The sequence below is a fragment of the Zonotrichia albicollis genome, chromosome 17 (assembly GCF_047830755.1).
Source record: "Zonotrichia albicollis isolate bZonAlb1 chromosome 17, bZonAlb1.hap1, whole genome shotgun sequence".
NCBI classification, from domain to species: Eukaryota; Metazoa; Chordata; class Aves; order Passeriformes; family Passerellidae; genus Zonotrichia; species Zonotrichia albicollis.
Window position 1 is genome coordinate 1,136,167 of NC_133835.1, and position 18,455 is coordinate 1,154,621.

General features: G+C 55.6%; 1 protein-coding gene across 10 annotated transcripts in view; it reads left to right on the forward strand.

Moving 5' to 3' along the window:
• The window catches only part of CHD6 (chromodomain helicase DNA binding protein 6), a 101,625-nt gene that overhangs the window by 63,559 nt on the left and 19,611 nt on the right, over window positions 1-18,455 (forward strand). For 6 of the 10 annotated variants that reach the window (XM_074553462.1, XM_074553463.1, XM_074553455.1 and 3 more), the window contains 19 exons: window positions 330-395; window positions 846-904; window positions 1,713-1,830; window positions 2,931-3,017; window positions 3,237-3,386; window positions 3,666-3,787; window positions 4,402-4,645; window positions 5,075-5,251; window positions 6,841-6,984; window positions 7,733-7,988; window positions 8,443-8,653; window positions 9,158-9,353; window positions 9,858-10,022; window positions 10,419-10,598; window positions 11,347-11,457; window positions 12,729-12,931; window positions 13,332-13,534; window positions 16,808-16,967; window positions 17,551-17,640. In XM_074553462.1, the coding sequence (XP_074409563.1) occupies window positions 330-395; window positions 846-904; window positions 1,713-1,830; window positions 2,931-3,017; window positions 3,237-3,386; window positions 3,666-3,787; window positions 4,402-4,645; window positions 5,075-5,251; window positions 6,841-6,984; window positions 7,733-7,988; window positions 8,443-8,653; window positions 9,158-9,353; window positions 9,858-10,022; window positions 10,419-10,598; window positions 11,347-11,457; window positions 12,729-12,931; window positions 13,332-13,534; window positions 16,808-16,967; window positions 17,551-17,640 (2,942 nt within the window). The remainder of the gene's footprint in view (window positions 1-329; window positions 396-845; window positions 905-1,712; window positions 1,831-2,930; window positions 3,018-3,236; window positions 3,387-3,665; window positions 3,788-4,401; window positions 4,646-5,074; window positions 5,252-6,840; window positions 6,985-7,732; window positions 7,989-8,442; window positions 8,654-9,157; window positions 9,354-9,857; window positions 10,023-10,418; window positions 10,599-11,346; window positions 11,458-12,728; window positions 12,932-13,331; window positions 13,535-16,807; window positions 16,968-17,550; window positions 17,641-18,455) is intronic. The other 4 variants (XM_074553458.1, XM_074553464.1, XM_074553456.1 and 1 more) reach the window with 3 other exon arrangements.

The window sequence follows — 18,455 nt, forward strand, 5'->3', positions numbered from 1 at the left end:
GCAAGTGCCCAAGCTCCCTCCTCTTTTCTGGGAGGCTTTCCACTCTTATCTGGCTGCCCTGGTGTGGCTGGAAGGACCCACACAGCAAACCTGACCCTGCTGTGGCCTGGCTGACCTGGAGAGGACAGGCAGAGGGTGAGTGTAGCTGGGCTGGCAGCACCTACACCCTCACACCCAGCAGGAGCTCCCCAAGCACAGCTCTCCCAGCTCCCAGTGCCAGCTCTGCCTGCCTGGGGACTGGGAGAGGAGCAAGCAGCCGTTCAGTGCTGGCAGAGTGCCAGGGGTGTGTGATGAGCCAGAAAAACAGAGCTCTCCTTTCCTGTCCCCAGGAGCCTCCCGAGGATGATGCCAATATCATTGAGAAGATCCTTGCCTCCAGAATGGTGCAGAAGGAGGTGAGTGGCAAGGATGTCAGTGGGGCTAGAAGTCCCTGAGCAGAGGAGGGGTGGGACCAGGCTGCCCTGTGCAGGGACACGAGGCTGCAGCAGTTGGTGCTCTTGCTTCTGTGGTGGGGTGCTGGGCTATGCCCAGACTGGCACATTTCTGAGCTGTGGATCAGTGTGGTGCCTCTGCTGTCCTGGGCACCAGAAAGACTCTGAAGAGGAGTCAGGCCTGGGCTGATGCCCAGGAAGTGTTGGGAGTTCCCCGTGCCCAAGGGCGGTCTCACATTGTGTTCCCCAGGGCTGCTGCCCCTCTGGATCAGCAGCACAATGAGTGCCTGCCTGTCCTCACCACCCTGGGGCTCAGTCCCTGGAGCCTGTGGCCAGGCAGGGTGTGGCTGAGAATGCCCCCCCAGCTTCTGCACAGCCTCTGACTGTCACTGACTCTCCCTCCCTTGGTTTCAGGCTCATCCTGGAGGCCTGGCATTTGAGACAGAGGAGTTCTACGTCAAGTACAGGAACTTGTACGTGCAGTGTTTTACTTGTGGTGCTTTTTTCTGTGGGCCCTGTGCATGCAGGAGCAGGGACTGTGCACTCCCACCTCTGTCCCATCCCTAGCTGCAGCCCCAGCATCCCTTTTTCCTATGCCTGTCGATGCCTTGAGAGGCTACCTAGAACAAAGGCTGGGCAGTGTTAAAGAAATAAAGCAGGGATTTATTAAAAAGGCCTTCAAAAGATACACCTTGGGCAGCACAAGAGCCTGGCTGAGGCTACACCCAAGATGGACGATGGGTTATGAGTTTCACACTTTTATAAATTTTGGTCCATTTATATATTTTGGTTAATTGTCCAATTACAGCTTCGGGTTATGAAGTCACATCCTCCCAGATTGCTCTCCTCAGTTTGCTGTTTACACTTTTTGGGCCTGAAGCTGCAATGGGGTCGTTGGTTCTCAGGCTGGAAAAGGACTGTTTTGTCTAACTAAACTGTGAAGAGAACTTGCTAACACTTTCTATGAAGTTCAGAGTTACATACTAATGCAGTACAGAATCTGCAATTAAAAAAAAGAAATAAAATACTGAAAAATGTTAAAGCTAAAACTTAAGGCATCACTGTCCTGAGCCAGCTGTGGTGGGAAGCAGGGAAGCTGCTGCAGCTTCAGTGCTTGGTCTTGGCTGGTCCTGGGGCATGGCTTTCCCCAATTTGGGTTGGCATAGGCATAGGCATGGACTGGGCATTCTCTGGATCGCTGGGAGATCCATGCTGCTCTGTGTGGTTGATGCTTTTGGACCAAAGGCCTCTTGGTCACATGTTGATTTTTTTCCCTTGCAGCTCTTACCTCCACTGTAAATGGGCAACTCTGGAGGAGCTGGAGAAGGACCCCAGGATCTCGCAGAAGATAAAGCGCTTCCGGAACAAGCAGGCTCAGATGAAACATATTTTTACAGAGGTGAGAGCAGAGCACAGTGAGCAGTGGTGCCTGACTCTGAGCCCAGTGCCATGGCTGAGCAGGCCAGGAGCTGCCCTTGGCACCTTGCAGCCCAGAGCAGTCTGTCTCCAGGGCTGGAGCTGAGGGTCCATGACTGTGCCCTGGACACCTCCAGTGTCACTGCTGGAATTGAGCAGGGTGACAAGTGTCCCTTGCAGGGCAATGCCAGCTCTGGATGAGTTGCTTGGTGGGAGAGAGGGCAGCATATAGGGCTGGAGGTGCTTCTGTGGTGGAGCAGAGATGCTGTGGGAGAGAGGGAGCTATAAATATCTGGGCTTAGGGCAGCTCCTGCCTGCTCTGCTCTATAAGCAGATTAATCTTGCTTAGCATGGAAGGTGTTCTATAATTTATCTTGTTGCTCCAGAGATAGTTGTTGGATCTCCTCAAACTGCTCCTTACAGGTATAAATCAGGCCAGTAGGATATGAAAATTTCTTCTTTGTAGCTGGAAAGCTGGGGGTGTGTGTCAAATTTCTCACTCACGAGTCTGTTTGGGGTCTTTCTCAGGAAAAAAAAGAACACGTGTTGGAACACTCTGTACCACCAACAGTTCAGCAAGGAGCACATGCTCTTTCCCTGTAACTAACTGGGGCTTAGGGAATTGTGAGTGTAGAAGCCTGATTTTTCTTTCCCAAGCCCTAGGCCATGTCTCTCCAAGGACTATGCCAGGTGGGGCAAGAGGGAAGCAGAGACAGAGACCAAGGTGTCACCCTTGCAGCCATGGGGTTCATTGGGTGCTCTGGATGCTGCACATCAGCTGAAGCAGACAGCTTAGGAGTTGTACCTTTGGGCCACATAGGCTGGAGAGGACATTGCTGCCTCCCGGCAAGGGCAGCACGGAGCATGTGACTGCTCTAAAGAAAGAGCTTTGCCTTCTGCCAGGTTCCTGCATCCTCCCTGCCCAGAGACAGATGTCTGTACCTGTGTCCAGGGCACTTGGTGTGTTGCACACAGCTAGCAGCATCCTGGGGACAGATGCCCTGCAGCTGTTTACTTGTGCCCATCTGTTTAACCCTGGAATCACCTTGAACTTACCTCCTGTTTTACTGTTTGCCATCACAGCCTGATGAGGATTTGTTCAACCCTGACTACGTGGAGGTAGATCGAATTCTGGAGGTGGCTCACACAAAGGACCCTGACACTGGGGAGGTGAGAGGCTGCATCTCTTGCTGGCCCCATGGAGGGAAGGAGGGAGACATGGCAGGAGGCCTGGCCCCATGGTGTACATTGTGGGTCATCTCTGAGCACCCTGAGCCTTCCCAGCCTTCCCTTGCACAGGTTTCCCTGTCTCCAAGGGCCCCTGGCCCAGGGTGGGTGCAGGGATGCTGACTCTCCCTGTCTGTGAGCCTGTTTCTCCCTGTGCTGCAGGAGGTGACTCACTACTTGGTGAAGTGGTGCTCACTGCCCTATGAGGAGAGCACCTGGGAGCTGGAGGAGGATGTTGACCCAGGGAAGATTAAAGAGTTTGAAGCCCTCCAAATCCCTCCAGAAATCAAGCACATGGTAACGTACCCTGAGGTAACGTACCCGGCTGGCAGCTCTGCCCTGGGCGCAGGGACTGCCTGTGTCCTGCCACAGTCCAGCAGTGCTGGCCTTGTCCCTGGTGCTGCAGTTCAAGCCCTGTATCCTCCCCTCTGGAGGCCGGAGGGTGGGTTCCAGAGGCCAAGCCCTTGCTATGACTCAGCTGTCAGTGACTGTTTTGAGGTGTTGTCCCTGGTGTGCAGCCCCAGCAGTGGGATTTGGCCTCACTGGGCATTAGCACCTCCCATGGACCTTGCTCCTGCTGTCCCCTCCTAGGAGCGCCCCGCGTCCGAGTCCTGGCAGAAGCTGGAGAAGTCCCGGGAGTACAAGAACAGCAACCAGCTGCGGGAGTATCAGCTGGAGGGGATGAACTGGCTGCTCTTTAACTGGTACAACAGGTGAGGAGAGGCAGGAGTCCAGTGCTGCCATGAACAGCAGGCCCTGTGTGTGCTGTCATGGGAGCAGTGAAGCTGGGAAGCAGAGTGGACAAACAGGCCTGACAGAGCAGCCACTGGGTCCTTCAAGTGCTGGAGCTGGCTGGCAGCTGCCAGAAACAGTGCATTTGCTTTAGCTTTGCAACTGAACTTTTAGGAATGGTTCTTCCTGGTATATATGCTGATAAGTCTTAGAGATAGTAGGGCTTAGCTGTGATTCTGAGATACACCTGGCTTTTTGGTACTGGCCAGGCTATTGGTGACTGATTGTGTGGCAGGCAGGTGGGAATGTGCATGTTCTTGGCTGCAGCAGGCCATCAGATGCATCTTTCCCTGGCTCATGTGTACCTGAAAAACAGCATCTTTCATGCTGGTTTTGAATCCATGGTGTTACAAGAAGTTGGCTGGCTTACCCAGATGTGTTTGGGCCGCTGTACCAAAGTCCCCCCACGCTCCATGCTGCAGGATCAGAGAAGTGTGGGCAGAGGTGGTGTGCCTGACGTCCCATCAAAGAGTTGGTGACAGAGTGGTTTCTGCCCCCAAGAGCCACCCTGACCTGACCCTGTCCGTCTCTGCAGGAAGAACTGCATCCTGGCTGATGAGATGGGGTTGGGGAAGACAATCCAGTCAATCACTTTCCTCTCAGAGATATTCCTGATGGGCATCCATGGCCCCTTCCTCATCATCGCACCTCTCTCCACCATCACGAACTGGGAGCGGGAGTTCCGCACGTGGACAGAGATGAACGCCATCGTGTACCACGGCAGCCAGATCAGCCGGCAGATGATCCAGCAGTACGAGATGGTGTACAGGGACACACAGGTACTGACTGGGGCACACAGTCCTCCTGGCACTGTCCCCCAGCCCTGCCTTCCTTTACTTGGGAAGCACTGAGCTGCCTGTGGAGCTTGTTCATTTGGAGAAGGAGAGATGATCTTTGCAGCCCCATTTGCTGGCATGGGCTCAGGTTGCACTCTGTGTGAGTGAACAGGCATAACTCATGCAGAGCAGGGAGGGTGCAGCTTCTTGTCCGGGCCTATGTGCCTGCCCTGGGGCAGTGTCTGGTTTAGAGATGCGCAGCCTGTGGCCATCAAGGAGGCTTGCAGAAACCTGCCCAATGCTTGAGAGAGATGATTCTGGAGAAATTCCAGCTCAGAGTCAGATACTGACTCACGCTGATACTGTCAGACAGGAGGTCTGACAGTGTGCTGCCACCCTGCAGGACTCAAATTCTGGTTTCTGTTTCCCTAGGGTAACCCTCTCCCTGGGATCTTCAAGTTCCAGGTGGTTATCACCACCTTTGAGATGATCCTTGCTGATTGCCCAGAGCTGAAGAAGATCCAGTGGCGCTGTGTGGTCATTGACGAGGCACATCGCCTGAAGAACAGGAACTGCAAACTCCTGGAGGGGCTGAAGCTGATGGCCCTGGTGAGCACGTCCTGCCCAGGTTCACCTGGGAGCAGGGTGGGCTGGAGATGGCCATGCTGAGCAGTCAGATGCCACTGTCAGCAGCTTAGGCCTTGTGCCAGGCTGGAGAAAAACCATCCCAGAGGGCCCCTTGATGGATGGGGCACTGGTGCCCTGCAGCCCTCACAAACTTCTTTTTGCCAGAGTGGAATATTACCTTTCCCTGTCCCTTCCCACGTGGGGGTGCTCCCTGCCAGAGCCCTGCCCATCCTTGCAGCCCAGTGTAAGCTGCTGCAGCACCTGGGGGCAGTTGCTGGCCAGCCCTGCACAATACCCCTGGCCTTGCTGTGTCTTGTGCCCTACACTGGGCAGGGCTGTGGTGTTTGAGATAGTTTCTTACTGCTGTGCAAATGTTCCTCCATGCCAGGGGTGGGTTAACAAAGGGATCAGTGAGCTGCTCTGAGAAATTATTTGGATGTCCAGCTCTTTTCCAGCCCTGGGAAAAGCAGTGTTGCTGTTAGCTCGACCAACGGCCAGCAGGCTTTTTGGATCTTCCTGCTGTATCCAGCTTCCATCATACTCACTTGGAGCTGGGCCAGGCCTCTGAAAATAATTCGTCTTGTGACTCCCACAAGTTCCAAAAGACCCTGCTGTTTCCCCTGACTTTGTGTCTTGTGTAGGGCCCTGCTGTGTTGTGAGCTTGGGTCAAAGCAGGGTTGCTTCTGGTCCCCCATCACCTCCCTTTGTACAAGTCCTCTGGGAGTCTCCCACCCTACAATTACCCTTCTTTCCTAGCAGGCCACTCCCAAGGACATTTCCTGCACTAGACTGGGCAGGAGGATTAGCCTGAGTAGTGAGTCCAAGGCTCTGACAGTGCTGGGACAGAGGAACTGCTGCACCCAGGACCAGCACCTGGTGGTGCCTAAAGCCCAAGCCCATGTTGTCAGTCATGGGAGGGAGAGCTTTCTCCTTGAGGGATCATCTGATCCTCACACTCCCCACTCCCAGGTCTTTGGGGTTGTTTGGACCTCATCTCCTTTTACTGCACACGTACCTACATGGTGAACCTCTAAGAAAAGCTCCCCTTTGTTCCAAGTGCGCAGTCATACCTGTCCCTGCTAATTTTGGAGCACCCTGCTGAGACTGTCCCTAGCAGCAGCCACTGCTGCCCCTCAGTGTCCCATGGCTCTGCGTGGTGTTCCCTCTTGCTCTGTCTGAGCCCTGCAGACAAACATCCTGCCCCCAGCTGCACAGGAGCTTGGGCTCTGTCAGCGTCCCTGTCCAGCACCAGCACAGGCCTGCCCAACACTCTTGTGCCAGGGCAGGGCTGAAGGCTGGGAGCGGTGTGAGATGTTGAGTGTGGCTGTTGTTGCACAGAGCTGGACTGGAACATGTGCATGGCAGTGTCCTGGGAGCCCCAGGGCAGTGTTGTGTGGCAGTGGCTTGGTCAGGGCTGTCACCACGGCCAGGGAAGCCTCTCAGTGTGTTTGTGGTCCCAGGCCACCCAGAGTGCTTCTTAGGCTGCAAGACAAGAAGCATTGTGCTCTTGGGACATCTTCAACCCCCACTAATGGGGTTGAGCCCTCAACCCCTTTTCTCTGTGTTCCCAGGAGCACAAGGTGCTGCTAACAGGGACCCCCCTGCAGAACTCGGTAGAGGAGCTCTTCAGCCTCCTAAATTTTCTGGAGCCACAGCAGTTCCCCTCAGAGACAGCCTTCCTGGAAGAGTTTGGAGACCTGAAGACGGAGGAGCAGGTACTTGGAGGAATGATACCAGTGACTTAGCACAGGCCACTGGGACACCTGGTGACCAAACCAGACGTGCTTTCAGACATGTGCTTCATGGAAGTGGGTAGGGCTCCTCATACCAGGAGAAGCAAAGTTGTGACAGAGCCCCAATGCTGTTCTGGGGAGAGGAGACCTGCCCCTGCCAAGGCAGTGGTCTGCTCCCAACTGACTCCCTGCTGCCCTTGCATGCCTGGGTAGAACAGCTTACCTGCCTCTCCCACCTGGTCTGTCCCTGAGACCAACAGGAGTGCAAGGGGAATGGGGAGGTCAGTAAGTCCACGTGTCAATCACCCTTGTCAGGTTCTCTTCCTCCAAAGCTCTCCTTGAGTGTGGGTCATGGGAAGCTGCGTAGTTGCCTGGGCTGTCCCACTGCCTTTTGAATGTGGAAATTGCACAAAGACTGTCATTCTATGGGAGCAGGCACAGGCACATGAAGCAACTGCCATCTCAGCTACCATCCAAAGTCTCAGCTCTCCTCCTGCATCAGACACTAAGGCTGCTGGCAGCCCAGGCATGTGGAGCTTGTAGCCTGGGACTGGTCATGCCTGCCCCAAAGACCCCAGGCCCTGAAGTTGTCCTGGCTGGCTGCTGAGCAGCTGCTCTAGTCACCTGCAGTGGGTTTGCAGCGTGGGGAGGCTCCAGGCTAGCAGACCCCTCTGCTGGCCCACGTGCTTCCGTGCAGGGAGGGCAGTGAGTGTCTGTGCTTGCTCTGCAGGTGAAGAAGCTGCAGTCCATCCTCAAGCCCATGATGCTGCGACGGCTGAAGGATGATGTAGAGAAGAATCTGGCACCCAAGCAGGAGACCATCATTGAGGTGGAGCTGACCAATATCCAGAAGAAATACTACCGGGCCATCCTGGAGAAGAATTTCTCCTTCCTCTCCAAGGGTGCCAACCAGCACAACATGCCCAACCTCATCAATACCATGATGGAGCTGCGCAAGTGCTGCAATCACCCGTACCTCATCAATGGTGAGGGCTGTGCACAGGAGTTGTGTGGGGGGACACACAGGTATCACTGCAGCATTTACTGTTCACTCCCAACAGAACTTGCCTAGCTGGGGAGCCAGCTCAGGCCTTGTGCCATCTGCCTATGATGTGGCAGTGCTCTGTCCTGTTGCCTTCCCAAGCAGCCCAGATCCTCCAAGGGCTGCTTGCTGATGGGCACCTTAGGGTCTCCTGGGGCTCACTGTGTCTGGGGGTGTTCCAACACATGACTAGTGTCCCTGCCTGACTTATTCTGCCAAGAGCTGATGTGAGCCCTACAGAAGTTTAGTCCCAGGAGTGGAGGGTCTGCAGGAGGTCTCTAGCCAGCCTCCCTAGCTCTGACTGCATGGATTCTGTTGCTCATGCAATCCTTTGCTGCTGCCCTGGGCAGCTGCACTGCCAGGCTTGCCAAGATCTCACATCCCTTTTCACCTGGCAGGGGCAGAGGAGAAGATCCTGGAAGACTTCCGCAAAACACACTGCCCAGAGGCACCAGACTTCCAGCTGCAGGCGATGATCCAGGCAGCTGGGAAGCTGGTGCTCATTGATAAGCTGCTTCCCAAGCTGATTGCTGGTGGGCACAAGGTGCTCATCTTCTCGCAGATGGTGCGCTGCCTTGACATCCTGGAGGACTATCTCATCCAGAGACGGTTAGTACAGGCTCCAGCATTCACCATGGGCCCTCCACAGTACCTCCATGCAGTGCACATGGAGTGGCAACAGCACAGGGTGGGGATTTGGCCATTCCATGCCCACATAGTGATGCATCTGTTTTACCATGTACTACTGGTGGGTGCGGAGACCCCAGAGCTAAGCACTTCAGACCATTCATTCTGTGTAGTTTAGGGCTAGTCCTCAGAGTGACTGGGTAAAAGTAGATCCTTCCCTTGGTCCTGGTTCCCATGAGCCCCATATCTGTGCACCGTGCATGGGGTTGTGATGGTTTTGTTATCATAAGAGGCGCAGCTTTTGGGAACAGCCACAGTGCACACAGGCTGATGGGGCCTGCGCCTCCTCCTGGGTGCAGGTCCTGCCAGTAAGTCCTGGCTGGTGTGCCCACACAGCCTGGGGGAAGGAGCAGAAAGGGATTTGAAGGCCACAGACTCTTGGGGCCCTGCTGTGATTCTGCTCTAAGCTCTCCCTGTCTTGGGCAGGTACACCTACGAGCGCATCGACGGGCGGGTGCGCGGCAACCTGCGCCAGGCTGCCATCGACCGCTTCTGCAAGCCCGACTCGGATCGCTTTGTGTTCCTGCTGTGCACGCGGGCAGGCGGGCTGGGCATCAACCTGACCGCTGCTGACACCTGCATCATCTTCGACTCTGACTGGAACCCCCAGAATGACCTGCAGGTAATGGGCTGGGCAGGGCTGTCACGAGGTCCCGAGGCACAGCTTCTGTCACTTGTGCCAGGCAGGGACAGCAGGGCAGCAGCACCAGCTGTACTGGGCACGAGGTACCGTGTCAGGACGGCTGGCAGGAATGTGGGCAGGGGGAACAGGACATGGGGGAGATCACAGTGTGGCTCTGAAAACACAGATGTGCCACAAAGCAAGCAACACTGTGTCCATATCTCTTTTTGGAGTGGGTGCAGTGTTGTGTGCCACATCTGTAGAGAGCCAAGGCTCCAGCCTTAACCCTGTGGGTGCTGGGATCTCTCATTCCTGCTCCAGCTGTGCAGGCTGTGCCAGAGCCCTGCCATGTCAGCCACAGGCAGGGAATGAGCGTGCTGTGGTGGGTGGGAGGTGACTGTGGGTTAGGTGGGTGGGTTAGATGCTGATGCAGAGTACCACAAGGCACATGGTCCTCGTCCAGCTGGGCTCCCTGCGCTGACACTGTGCCCTCTGCACTGACAGGCTCAGGCTCGCTGCCATCGCATCGGGCAGAGCAAGGCTGTGAAGGTCTATCGCCTCATCACCAGGAACTCCTACGAGCGCGAGATGTTCGACAAGGCCAGCCTGAAGCTGGGCCTGGACAAAGCTGTGCTGCAGGACATCAACCGCAAGGGCAGCACCAATGGGGTAGGTTGGCTGCTGGAGTGGGGCCAGGTGGGAGCCTCTGCAGGAGATCTCTCCTCCTCCCCCTGCAAGTACACTGCCAGGTCAGAGCAGGGACTCAGCAGCCTTTGGGGAGGGAGAGCCCAGTCCCATACACTCACACTGCTGCTCTTTGGCCTGCCAGACTGTTCCTGCACTGCCATGGGGATAGAGGACATGCGATGCTGTGTCCGGAGTGGTGTGGGCTGAATTTCCTGACAGTCCCTCAGGAAGAGTTTTGAAGTGACCTCTTTGCTTTAACAGCAGCAAGTGTGGGTTGGCTTAGGGCCCTTTGTTTTGAAGCAGAGGGAGGAGCCTTCTCCTCTTGTGCAGTGGTCATGGTTGCTGGCCGGGTTGGTGATGCCCCTGTGCTTTGGGCAGGTTCAGCAGCTCTCCAAGATGGAGGTGGAGGACCTGCTGCGGAAGGGAGCCTACGGCGCACTCATGGATGAGGAGGATGAGGGGTCGAAGTTCTGTGAGGAAGACATTGATCAGATCCTCCAGCGCAGGACACAGACCATCACGATCCAGTCTGAGGGAAAGGGCTCCACATTTGCAAAGGTATGCTGTGCTCCAGTGGGAGGGAAGGGGGATTTCCCTCGGGGGTGGAGGAAGGGGAACATGCAGGGCAGTAGTGGTCAGCCAGCCTCCTACCTGTGTGTGGAGACTGTCCAGCCTCCTACCTGTGTGTGGAGACCTGTCCAGCCTCCTACCTGTGTGTGGAGACCTGTCCAACCTCCTACCTGTGTGTGGAGACAGGTCCACATGGAGGCCACTGCTGTCTCAGTGTGCCAGTGAGACCTTGGCTGTGCTGGGGCTGGATGTGCTCTCCTGTCTCTCTGATGGTCAGCAGAGCATTGAAGAGGGGTGACCAGCCTGGCAGGTGATAGAAGGCTGCCTAGGATGTTCAGCCATGAGGGCTGGATGGTGGCAGGACCCAGCTGCTGGGCTGCACGATGCCCAAAGCCAGGTGCTGCTGTGCCATGGAAGCTGTGTGCTGTGGGGCCTGACAAAACCCCCAGACAGAGCTCTGTGCTATGCTCTGGCAAGTGCCTGCTGGGACCACCAAGGGCCCTCCTCCTCTTTCACAACCCAGCCTCCATTTACAGTGGGTCAGGCATGACTGCAGAACAGAGGAGTTAGCTCCCTCAGGCAAACAAAGAACCCTCTGGCACGTAGCAGCTTAGGGTGTAACATCCCATAGCAGCAAGGCTGTGCACTCAGACTGGCATTGGGGGATCTCTGTATGGGAGAAAGCACACCTGGATGGTGGGTTGCACCTGGTTCATTCCCCTTCTTTCTCTCCTAGGCCAGCTTTGTAGCATCAGGAAACAGAACTGACATTTCCTTAGATGACCCCAACTTCTGGCAGAAGTGGGCCAAGATAGCAGAGCTCGATACAGATGCCAAGAACGAGAAGGTAGGATGCAGTTTGTGGCCCGTGTGCCCTACAACTGATCTGACACCATGTGGCCTGGTGTCCAAGTGTCCAGGGACCTGCATGCTTCCTCCAGGCTCTTGAAGAGGTTTGTGTTGGGCATCAAGAATTAGTGCAAGGGAAGACTGACCCACAAATGCTGGCAAAAGCCCTGATTTATTTAGCCACATGTTGGTCTGTGTCTCCCTGATCTTTCACGGTACTCAGTCTGTACTCCTAGCTACTCCCAACAACCTCACCCTCTGCTTGAGAGCATTTTCCAAATGCTCCTTGAGCTCTGGTAGCCTTGGCCTATGCCCATTCCCTGGGGAGCCTGTTCAATGCCCAGCCACCCTCTGGGGAAAGGACCTTTTCCTGGTGCAGCTCCAGTCATTCCCGTGGGTCCTGTCCCTGGTCACAGAGAATAGATTGGAGCTGCCCTTCTGCTCTCTCTCCTGAGGGCAGACAGGTGCTTCTGCCTGTCAGGAGGTAGGAGGGAACAGAGGGGTTCCCAGTGCTCTGCTGGCCCTGCTGAGGTGATGGGCTTGGCTGCAGCTCAGGTCTCTCTTCCCAGCTCCTCCAGGCACAGGGTGCTGCCACTGGCTCCAGTGTGGCCCCGAGGCTGCCATAGTTCCAACTGAGGCAGCAGGGCTGTAAGAGATGGTTTTAGACAGCAGCAGGAGGGAGGTCCTGCACCTCTGCAGAGCTCACTGCTCAAGCTGGAGCAATGGGAGAGTGTGTGTGTGTGTGTGTGTCCTATGTGCCTGAAATCCAGGCAGATTTACATTACATTAGTTCATTCAACAGGGTGGGGTAAGGAGAGGGGGCAGCAGGTACATGCTATTTAATTTCATATTGCTCCCTGCTGCACCTTCTTGGAAGCTGCTTCTCCTGTTCCAGCCCACCTGTCCCCCTGACACAGAGACTGCACTGCCTTCAGCACAGTGCTTGGCACAGGCCCTGCAGAGAGGGCCAGGAGTGACTCAGAGCTGAGTCAGCTGCTGGCAGTCAGACGTTTGGACACAGAGAGGGGCTGATTTTAGCCTGTCATCAGTCAGGCTGAATTTTGTGCTGGTCAGGAGTTGTCACTTGTGCAGGCAGAACTGCACACAGGAAACTTGAAGCAGGTGTCCTAGTGGGAAGGTGGCGGTCAGCCGCAGGACTGGCAAGCCAAGAGCCAGAGGCTGAGCAGAGCCCAGGTGACATGGGCCAGAGGAGCACATAAAAGTGTTTCTGCCTGTATCTGAGAGTGCTCTCTGCTCTGTCCATCACAGGAGAGCCTGGTCATCGACAGACCCCGGGTGCGGAAGCAAACCAAGCACTACAACTCCTTCGAGGAGGACGAGCTGATGGAGTTCTCTGAGCTGGACAGTGACTCGGACGAGCGACCCACGCGCTCGCGGCGCTTCAACGAGAAGACGCGGCGCTACCTGCGGGCTGAGTGCTTCCGTGTGGAGAAGAACCTGCTGATATTTGGGTGAGTCTCACCCCTGTGAGGGCACAGCACAGCCTCCAGCTGCCCCAGTGCCCATGTGCACCCACTGGCTGCACCAGCCACTTCCTGTCTGTCCTGCTTGCTATGTTGCCTCCTTCCAGCAGTGACCCCACTGGTGGGACCTGGGCTCTGAGTGAACGTTTGGGATGGAAGAAGAGTTAGCAGGACAAAGCTGGCAATTGGCACTTCCAGAGTCTGCTCCTACCTCTTCCCTGTTCAGTGCTGCAAACCTCTCTCCCTCTCTGCTCCTGTAATGTGTGGGCAAAACATCCCCATCTAGGGGATCTGGCAGGGCTGTGCCCCCACAGGAGCTCCTTGAGAGAGGTGCCAGCAAGGTCTCTAATTGCACAGGAGTGTTCACTCTGTGTTCCTGCTGTTTCAGCTGGGGACGCTGGAAAGATATCCTGACCCATGGGCGGTTCAAGTGGCATCTGAATGAGAAGGACATGGAGATGATTTGTCGGGCCTTGCTGGTGTATTGTGTCAAACACTACAAGGGGGATGAGAAGATTAAGAGTTTTATCTGGGATCTCATCACGCCGACGAAGGATGGCCAGAATCAGGCTCTGCAGAATCACTCAGGTATTGCGTGTTCTCTCTGCCATTGCATCTGTACCCACTGCCCTGTGCCAGCCTGTGAGACTGAGGCTGCAGAATTCAGAGCAGAGCAGATGCAAACAGTCTGCAAGTGTTTGTGCTTCAGCATTGCAATTCTCTCTGCACAGAGAAAGAGGCTTCCATGGAGCTGACCTCCACACTGACCCTCAGAGCCAGCAGCAGGGGCTGGCTGGGTGAGGGAGGCTGTTTTCTGTCTTTCAGTGCAGAGAGAGCCTTGTGGTGGGAACAGAGGTGCTGCTAAGTCTCCTCTGGCCTATGAATACTGTTGTGGCTCCCCTGCACAGGGAGGTGCTGGGCAGTGAGCCCATGAGCACCAGTGACTGTATGAACATGTTGGGTGTGATAGGGATGAGGTGCTGATTCCACCCAGGGGCATGGGCATGGCTCAGGCTGCTCCTCAGGGCCTCCGAGGGCACAGCATGGACATGGTGCAGAACCCTGCCTCTGCCTCTGGGCAGCATGGGCAGCTGCACCAGGGAAAGCTGGGGGTGCAGCTGAGCATCCATCTCACAGCAAGGCTGTGGGTTTGATACCCATATAGGCCATTCACTGTAGAGCTGGACTCAATGATCCTTGCGGGTCCCTTTCAGCTCCAAATATTCTGTGATTTTGTTATTTCCCTTTTTTTTTTCCCCCTTTTGTTTCCCCTTGTCATGGTGTTTGTCCCTGATCTACTGGTCTGCAGTGCCTGCCCTGATGGGTGGAGGTGCGGTGTTGGTTTGTCCTGAGAATTATGCAATGCATAAGTGCACCCCAGGTGTTGTTGTCTTCTCTCATGCTGTGTAGCAGGACCCTTGTCCTAGGCCTGGCTGTGCTCTCTCTGCTCAGAGGCAGTGTCTGAAGTTCATGTGTCACATGTCAGATCTGTAATTGCATCTGTTGGCTACACGTGTCTGTATTCTGTTGTGTAGAAGTTCCCAGTGTACCCTCAGCTTCAGACAGGTCACCCAGAGACTTGTCAGCCCTGCTCCCCCTCTGGCTCCAGCTCTGCCTCAGGGATGGGCACTGCAGATTGGCCTCCCTACCTGCAGCACAGTGCCTGCTCTCTGTAGGCCTCCCTGGGACTGGGGCAGCCATAGAGCCCACCCTGTGAACGAGGCAGCCACAGGGCTCTTCATCTGCTCACAGAGTGGCTGCTGGCTCTCTGCACCTGGGCTTGTGGCCTGGGACATGTGGTCACTGCCTGCTGTGCCAGAGGCTCTGGCTGACCTTGCAGCACATTGCCTGCATCCTGTGGCTCTCAGGACAGGTGAGTGGGGCTGGGGAAGGCCACAGTGTCCCTCAGGGAGTCAGAGCCCAGCAGCCATGTGCTGCTCGTTCTGTACTTGTGATCTGTGGCACAAGGTGAGTAGTGAGGGGACTGGAACTCTCCAGACTGCTTTTGACATCAGGGAGCTGGGCTGAAACCTGGGACTTCTGTTCCCAGATGGTGGAGCACAGGGAAGGCTGTTTTGGAGTGGTGATGCTGCTGAGCACCAGATGCATCATAGTTGGTGCTTAAAACCCAACATCATTATTTCCTTCTGCCTGGAAGTGTCCAAGTGGCTTTTGCAGTGGGATGTCCAAGGATGTGGCTTCTTTTGGTGTCTGCTCTAAGTTATTCCAGTCACCTCCTGCAATGGGAGTCACTTTGGCAGTGCTGCTTCCTGCTCTTGCCACACAGCCCTGCCCTGAGAGCAGCTGGGAATGGGCCTGAGAGTCCTGTGGGGAGCAGAACAAGAGTCAGAAGCAAATAAACTGCTATGAGTGGACTTGTTTTAGATAATGCCAAGCAACAAAAAAGCCACGGTTTCAGCAGATGGTCAGGATTGCTTTAGTGCAACAGCATTGACTATTGACCAGCAAAGCCACCAGGAGCTTCTCCACCTACTCTTTGGAATGGCTCTTCCGACCTGTTTAACCCCTTGTTGTCTGGGCCAGAGGAGCAGCAATGCCTCAGCCTGACGTCAGGAGCTGGAGAGGAGCAGAAGCAGCAGAACTCTGAGGGCAGAGCAGTGCTCCTTCCTCTGGCAGGAACTGCTGTGGTTCCCCAGGCAGCCTCAGGTACCACTCGTGTCTGCAGAGAGCTGACTGGGCAAGTCCTGCCCCATCCCTGACGGGCAGAGAGGAACAACGACCTCAAACCCTTGCTGGGGCATCCTGGAGCTCTTCTCAGTGCCACATCCATGGGATCACAAGGGGTGGGCACAGCGCCCAGAGAGTCCAACTCAGAGCTCTGCTCTGATCTAGCACCATCCTGCCTTTCATCCTGGAACAGGCCAAGCTGCTGAGGAAGCAGCATCTGCCCAGAGTTCATCAGGCCAGTTTGGTGCTGGGGACAGGAGGCCTGGTGCCTGTGCAGGCCTCCAGCAGGCAGCTGGGCCACAGCCCTTGTCCTGTCATGGAGCTGCAGACTTTATGCAGGAGTTGATGACATAGTGACGCTTTCTCTTCTTCACTGGTGTTACATGACCAGACAGATGGGATGGGACTGCCCAGGCATCCTTTCCCCTTCATGTTTGCAACTCCTACCCAGGGAGGCAGCTTATCCCTCTCTGGAGACTCCAAACAACAGTGACCCCACCAGGAGTTGTTTCCATGTTCTGCTGTGAACTCACACCTTATTTCAAGGTTGAACTGTGTTTAATTTTCATCTCCAGCCACTGGATCTCATTTTATCTTTGTCAGGCAGATGAGACTGCGTTCCATTTCCAGTTGGTACCTTAGCACCCTTGCAGTTCCCCCCAGCCCTGCTCCTGATGCATGGTACTAGAAACAGACCTTACAGATCAGATCAGCAGCTCTGCTGCTCTTTGATCATTTGGGAGCTTCTTGTTTGAACTCTTGTCCCAAATAACTGTCCTCATAGAGTGACCTTTAGAGGTGCCTGTGGTGTCTAAGTCTCCAAGGGCTATGGCCAGGACCAAGGTCCCTTCCCTGCTTCATTCCTTTCCATGTGATATTTTTGCACATTGAGGGGCTGTGTTATCATTTGGGCTCAGCATTGCACTGAGAACACACAGCACTTCTGTTTCTGTGGTGATTCCCAAGTTTTTCACAGAGAGGACTCCCCCATACTCTGTGTTTGCCCCGTGCACTTGCTCTCCTTGGCTCTCCAGGCTGCAGTGGGACCTCTGCCTGGGCTCCTGCAGCTCACAGCTCTGCTGCTCCCCCAGCCTGCAGTGCCAGAGGTGCCAGAGGTGCCTGGCAGCAGTGCCCGCCGTGCCCGCGGTGCTCACTGGCTGCCACTCGCTCCCACAGGCCTGTCAGCACCCGTGCCCAGAGGCAGGAAGGGCAAGAAGACAAAGAACCAGATGCTGCTTCCTGAGATAAAGAACGCAGACTGGCTCGCCACCTGCAACCCCGAGGTGGTGCTCCACGATGACAGCTACAAGAAGCACCTCAAACAGCACTGCAACAAGTGAGTCAGAGAATCATGGAGTGGTTTGGGTTGGAAGGAGCCTTAAGGAACATCTTATTACATTACCCTGGCCAAGGACAGGGATACCTTACCTTATCCCAGGTTGCTCCAAGCACTGTCCAACCTGTCCTTGAACAGGGATGGGGCAGCCATGGCTTCTCTGGCAACCTGTGCCAGGGCCTCACCACCCTCAGAGTGAAGAATTTCTTCCTAACATCTAATCTAAATCTTTCCTCTTTTAATTTAAAACCATTCCCCCTTGTGGGAGCCCACATTGGCTCATGGAGACAGTGGGCTGAGGGCCTTTAGTGTTGGGAGGGTGGGAGGGAGCTGTGAAGGGCTCACAGCCCACAAAGGATGACCATGCTCCCACTGCTGGACCGCCCTCATTCCCCACCAGCTCGTGGAAGCCATGTTCTGAGCAGTGACCCTCCAGCCACTGGGTCACAGGGCTGGGCAGGGCGGCATGACACTGCCTGGTCACTGCCCACCCTGCTTTGTGGAAGTGGGTCCTTCCATGTGGGAGAACACGGTGTGGAGCAGGTTTTGCTGGCTTTGCTGACCTCTCTGCCCCCCGGGACAGGGTTCTGCTGCGGGTGCGAATGCTCTACTACCTGAAGGCTGAAGTGCTGGGGGAGGCTGCGGATAAAGCCTTTGAGGGGACCCCTGCCAGGTAGGGACCTAATGCTGAACCCCTGCAAGGCTTCTCAGGCTTGAGAGCTGCCACAGGTGTCTGACCCAGCCACAACTGAGCTCTCTGCAGCTCCAGATGAATCGGACCTCAGGTCTTCCTCAGGCAGAACTTCACCATCAGGCAGCCACCCTGCCTGTGCAGAGACTGCTGCCATAGCAGCCCTGCTGAGGCAACTCTGAGACTGTAGCACCAGCCTGGGTGCAGTGGGGACTTAGAGTGGTACCTGCAGGAAAATGCTTCTGTGTGCTGCTTGACAGATGGGCCCTTATCCCAAGTGGGAGTCCACAGAGACTGCTCCCAGTCTCAGGGCCAGGCCTCAGAGCAGAGCGCGCCCCATCGCTGTGGCCTGCAGTCCCTGCCAGCCCTGGGAACAGTGGGACCCACAGGCTCTATAATGGCACTGAGCCTGCCAGCGTTGACCTTTCTGCAAAGACTCGGCTTCTCAGAGAAGTGTGATATGCTGAACTTAAAAGCTTAATTTCCCCAAGTAGGGGCTGCTGTCTTCCCCAGCACAATTCCATCAGCACCAATGTTTGTGGGGAGACACTGTTTTTTTGGGGTTGGTAAGTGTGAAGTGTTTTACCTCTAGAGATGCTGTTCAGGTCAGACGGGATCTTCAGTCCTCTGGAGACCACTTGGGTGGGGAGGCTGGAGAGAGGCTGAGGGCATCCACTGCCCTGGAGAAGGAGGAACAGGAGGGCAGCAGGTTGTGGTGGAGCCACGGCTTCAGTTCTTTGACCCCAGGGAGATGTGTGCCCATGTCGTGGTGGGGCCCCAGGCCAGTGTTCATTAGC